General features: G+C 44.1%; 1 protein-coding gene across 2 annotated transcripts; it reads left to right on the top strand.

Annotated features, from left to right (window-relative positions):
• Positions 1–264: 264 nt before the first annotated feature.
• On the top strand, positions 265–5,491 carry fosb (FBJ murine osteosarcoma viral oncogene homolog B). Of its 2 annotated transcripts, XM_083772721.1 has the most exons (6): positions 265–480; positions 766–953; positions 1,940–2,320; positions 2,521–2,628; positions 3,706–4,044; positions 5,130–5,491. In XM_083772721.1, exons 1-6 carry the CDS (start codon positions 417–419, stop codon positions 5,181–5,183), a joined length of 1,134 nt encoding a protein of 377 aa, XP_083628847.1. In that variant the 5' UTR covers positions 265–416; the 3' UTR covers positions 5,184–5,491. The 2 variants fall into 2 exon arrangements, with proteins under 2 accessions (XP_083628847.1, XP_083628846.1); XM_083772720.1 differs by lacking the exon at positions 5,130–5,491 and having other exon boundaries at positions 3,706–4,732.

The following is a 5,491-nucleotide window of genomic DNA, read 5'->3' as shown; positions in this document are numbered from 1 at the left end:
GTCTATTCGCATTTAGAAATTGTTAGACGGTGAGAAATATCTCGTGGTTGTGATAGTAAAAAAAATCTATTATTGTCCGCGAGGCACGCTAGTAGTCTATTTCAGTGGGAGAGGGATTCCCTCACGTCACCAAGGATACACAACAAACAGCAGAACTCAGTCCATATATGGGCACGTACGTCAGCGGAACACCGAAGGCGGTACCTTAGTTTGCTTGAAATGGTTTTATGCGATGGGGATTTCATTCATAAGACTTGAGCTACCGTGAAACCTGGACTATACCGTTCATCAGAGTGCAGTTTACACATAGCAGAATTTACATGGATCTATAAGTGCATATTTCGGTTATTGGATTTAAAGCAGTTTGCAACATCTGGAGTTACTTCCCTTCCGAGGAAGCTGGATTACCGTTCTTCATGCAACTCCTTTGGAAAGAAACCAAGAACATCTTACAAGATTCTACCAAAAAGTTCAACTTCGGTAAAGTCAGTCTTTGCTTCATCTGTCATTTAACGCAAATGCAATATCACAAAAGTAAAGTATATGTGAATTTGTAAGCTACCGCTCTATGAAACACTAGTGTAATATGACATGATAACGGGACAGCGGCGACTGGCGAATATGAAGCCAGTATAGTATATAAGTATAGCCTATCGGTTATTGTGGAGCAAATCTTTGGCAACATGGAAGCAGCTATATGGATAACATTGCCTATAATGTCTTTCAGCAGTTTAACCCCTACTTATCGTTAATCCACTACTGCAGGTGATATCGCACTTTCTCCGGGAACTGTAGGTTTCACGTTCAACCTCGCTCCCTCCGGGGAAATGTTCCAAGGGTTCCCCGGCGACCTCGATAGCGGTTCCCGTGGAAGTTCATCTCCATCCATAGAGTCCCAGTACCTGTCTTCCGTGGACTCCTTCGGGAGCCCACCGACTACCAGTGCACCACAGGTAACTTCTAACTATAGTATGTTAAAAAAAACACACCATAGGTCAGTCAGTAATTAAAATAATGGGTTATTAAACAAACTCGCGGCGATAACTGTCACAGACAGCCTGACGGCGTATGTATATCCCTTTATAATATATTTTGTATTTGTGTAGCCTATATAAGCCTGCGCAGTCCTTCCAAATGTATCTAGGCTAAAATGTAATCTTTATATCAGCAAAAATGTGGTGCCATTGGCACTATTATGCCTGGCTTTGACTGTGTAGTGTCTATTTATGCCTATTGTCACTGTAGTTGATAGATAAACATAGACAAACACAGCATCGATGCATCCTGCTGTGTGACAACGTGGTAGGTTCTAGGTTTACAGCAGCAGCAGCATAGCATGCCGCAGCAGAACGGATGACTCTCATACGTATGTACTGAAGCTCCGCCTTCGCTTGCTTCTCTCCACGCTCTCTTCTGCGGTGACGTAAATGCGTTCTATTTTGGAGTGTTACGTCGCGTTGCTAAGGGGAACACATGGGGGTGTGACGGGGAGGAGAGGAAAGAGGAGGGGAGACGCATTGGAGAGATGTGATTGGTTTAGGTGACTGCTCGGATACTCGTTGTTTGTATGAATATTAATGCAAGTTTGAACTCCTTTTGGCATCAATGGAGCGTGTAATTGTAAATAAATTAAACATAAAAGATCAATGACACATTTGGGCTGAACATAATCTTAGCCTATTTTACTAAAGTGAAAAATGGATTTGAATTGAATTAGAAAACATTTCCTCATGTATAATAGGCCTACCATTGTCATATGCAGTGCAATTAGTACTGTTTGTTATTATTATTAATATAGGCTAATAATATTATAGTTGGTTAAAAAGAGTGTCTGTGTTGCTGTGTTGATGTTACTGACATACTAGTTTTGACTCACTGACATAGGCTACTACTCAGTATTCATTGACTTCACTGACATTCTCCATGTTCCCTCCTATAGGAGTGTGTATCAGCAGGAGGTGGGTTAGGCAGTGTGGATAACGATCCTGGGGGCAGCACTGGAGCGGTGGAGATGCCTGGTACCTTTGTGCCCACTGTCACGGCCATCACCAGCAGCCAGGACCTGCAGTGGATGGTGCAACCGACCCTCAGCTCCTCCCAGGCTTCTGGACAGAACAGCGGCACCGCTGGGACCTCCACCATGACCCAGCCTGTGTCTCTGGTTGACCCATATGACATACCAGGTCCCAGCTACTCTTCCCCATCTGAGTTCACCCCGGCAGGATCAGAGACCCCGGCCTCGGGTCCCATCCGTCAGTCCCGAACCCGTCGCCGCACTCGATTGGAGTCTGTGAGTGACGATGGAGATGTTGGTGTGTTAGTAAGTGTGTGCTTGTGTGGTTTATCATTTGGTTGTGTAAATATTAAATCACCATATATATAATACTTAGATGTTAGTGATTGAGGAGTTTAAAATCATTTAATCGCTTAATGGTAAGGGACGCAATGAAAGCTCATTGTAAAGTAGAATGAAAGCTAAATATTTAGCCTTCCTAAATCCCTCTTGCTTTCTCTATCCAGCTAACTCCTGAGGAGGAGGAGAAGAGGCGTGTCAGACGTGAGAGGAACAAGTTGGCTGCTGCCAAATGTCGGAACAGACGGCGAGAGCTCACTGACAGACTGCAGTCGGTGAGTTTGTCATGATAATTATGATCAACACTTTAATTGCATTTTAACAGATACAAATGAACATGTAATAAAATTAATATCCAAAGAAAATCAGAGAAAGAAGTCTACCATTGATTGTCAATGGAAGCCAGTGACATGACGATGCAAAGACGGAATGATGCATGGAGCTGCTCCAAATGATATTCCCATTCGTCTTTGCATTTGCCCTATTCAATTCAATTCAATTCAACTTTATTAGCAGACTCAGGTCCATAGAGATACATACACAGGGTTAACATACAAGATACAACAGGGAATAAAAATCATAAAAGAATGTAAAACAAATACATAACTTACATAACTTAACCCACAGGCAGAACATATAGGCATTTTAGCCAGTGTACCCTTAATCTTGATGTGTAATGTGAACAGCTCACTGAGGGGCTTGAAAGCGCTACAATGACACTGTTTGTCGACACATCCAGCCTTTTCATAAACTTAAACATTAGATTTCTTAGAAGTGCTTTAAAAGTCCTCACTCCAGCAGTGACAAACATCTGGCTAGCACTGCCCCCTCTGGGCTATTTAAGAAGTATTCTCATGGCATCATTATATGCAACTTGCAACCTGTGCATGCTAGATTTTTTATAACATGACCACAGGTTTGCAGTATAAAGCGGTGTGCAATATGCCTTGAACAAGGACACTTTCACTTTAGTGGAACAATGACATATATTATATATGAGGGCACAAAAATATAAACAATTAAGAAAAGAAAAGAAGAGCTTGTCATGATAATTAAATATGACCTGCTGTTACTCATGGTGCATTGATGTTAATGAATGCAGTAGTAAGGCTATGTTCAGCTATGCAGTACTTATGACCACACTGTAGCATAATGTAAGTTGTAAGGGATACGTTTCTATGATGGTATTGGTATTAGGGGGAGTGCAGCTTCCTCCACAGATAATCAGACAAATACATTGTCTTCAAAGTAACCTGCATATTCTTCACTCAATCTCCGTCACCCATCCACCTCTCTGCTCCCCTTCATTTTATTTTCCTTTCTCCTCTTGTCCTCCTCACTTCTGCCTGCAGGAGACAGACATCCTGGAAGAGGAGAAGGCAGAGCTGGAGTCAGAGATATCGGAGTTGCAGAAGGAGAAGGAACGTTTGGAGTTTGTTCTGGTAGCCCACCAACCGGGTTGTAAGATCCCATACCAGGACCAGCTGAGCTCTATCTCTGTGCATCTCCCGCCGGCCCAGGCCCAGCTCGCTCCCCAGCACCTGCCACCTGTCTCCATCGTGGGCTTGACTGTGAAGGAAGACGCTTTCTACCTGCCTCCTGCCTACACGACTCACCCGGCCTCCACACAGTCCCAGCCGGTGGTTCCGCGACAACAACAGCAGCAGCCTCAGCCAGGGATGATGCAGGAGGTAGCATTTTCTAGTTCTTTCTATTGCTCAAATGAGCCACTGCTGGCTGGTCCACCATGCCTGATGGCCAGTGACAGTGGCGGCAGCGGTGGTGGTGGTGATAACTACGACGGCATGTCCGCTGTCAGCTACAACCCCTCATACACATCTTCATTTGTGTTCACCTACCCAGAGGGTACCTGCGGGGTCAGTGCAAACCAGCGGAACAGCAGTAGCGAGCAGTCATCCGATTCCTTGAACTCGCCATCGCTGCTGGCACTCTGACCGACTGACAGACAGACACGCCGGCACATATCAACATGTACATATTGCATACTTCCAACTCAAAAAACAAAAAACACAATCAATTGGATTCATATTTAGACATTCCAACACGTATCCTAAAACAAGAGCCATACAAAGCACACTGACACACATCAGACATGTATTAAATCATATCAATACTTAATACATAATAATCATACAATCTGACATGACAACAATCACATTAATTGTTAACCTTATGTCGAGATTAGATTAAATGTACCTGGACACAATACGCGAATACGAGTTGTGTCATGAAACATGTGCTATCGACGTTGCCACTTACTGGCAAGTGCTCTAAAAATGCGTGGCTTACAAATAATGAATACTTTCATGATGTTACATGTACAGTGCAATGACAAAAATACCACAAGCTCACCTTGCAAACCCATGCCCTCCCTCCACCCCAGCCCTCATTGGTCACCCCCTCCCCCAATGTTCCCGCTGCCATCTATTTTTCCATCCCTCTCTCTCAACCCTCTTCATGCTGAATGTATTTATGCAAAGCCGAGGGAATAAGGACAAGCTGTAGATGGTCTCTGGTGTAGGGGACAGACTGCTCACCTCTCCCTCCTTCATCTGCTCGGTTTCTCTGCTTCTTCATTAGCTGGGACGTGGCAAATTTGGGGATCTGAAATCAAACAGCCTCCTCTGTCTTTTTTGCTCTTTCCTGTCTTTTTAAAAACTTCTGCCACCTACCTGCCTCCCTGCCAAACTGCCACCGTGCCATCTCCACATCTATATTTCTCCTCCTGTTTCTGTGTATGTCCCTCTCTCTGAAGTCTTCAACCCATGAGAGCCCGAAGACCCCATCCAACCCTTGGGACCTCGAGTGAGCACCGATCAACCTAACACGCCCCCCATGCACTACCCCACATGGATGCAAGCCCCTACAGAAGATTGTTTTGTTTTTGGAGTGTATATCTCCATGCAGACCATTACAGGGGATGCCACTGTCTTCTGCTGAGCCATTGGACGTACAAATGATTTGTGTTCATGTGGTGTGATGGTGGTTGAATGAGGACAAAGGGAGAATTATAGGGAAAGAAAGAAGTTTGATCCAATGTAAAGGTCCTATCATAGAGAATTGATTACAAAGGATACTCATTCCCTTTGACAATCAATGAGGAAAATGAGGAAATCA

Source organism: Protomyctophum parallelum, assembly GCF_964188405.1.
Source record: "Protomyctophum parallelum genome assembly, chromosome: 9".
NCBI lineage: Eukaryota > Metazoa > Chordata > Actinopteri > Myctophiformes > Myctophidae > Protomyctophum > Protomyctophum parallelum.
This window is presented reverse-complemented; position numbering and strand designations above follow the sequence as displayed.

What these genes read in the sequence shown, in the direction of transcription:
- fosb (XM_083772720.1), top strand. Translation starts at nt 417, where the DNA reads ATGCAACTCCTTTGGAAAGAAACCAAGAACATCTTACAAGATTCTACC. An exon ending in ATGGAGATGTTGGTGTGTTA is followed by an intron (nt 2,321 to 2,520) that starts GTAAGTGTGTGC and finishes TTCTCTATCCAG; the next exon opens with CTAACTCCTGAGGAGGAGGA. An exon ending in TCACTGACAGACTGCAGTCG is followed by an intron (nt 2,629 to 3,705) that starts GTGAGTTTGTCA and finishes TTCTGCCTGCAG; the next exon opens with GAGACAGACATCCTGGAAGA.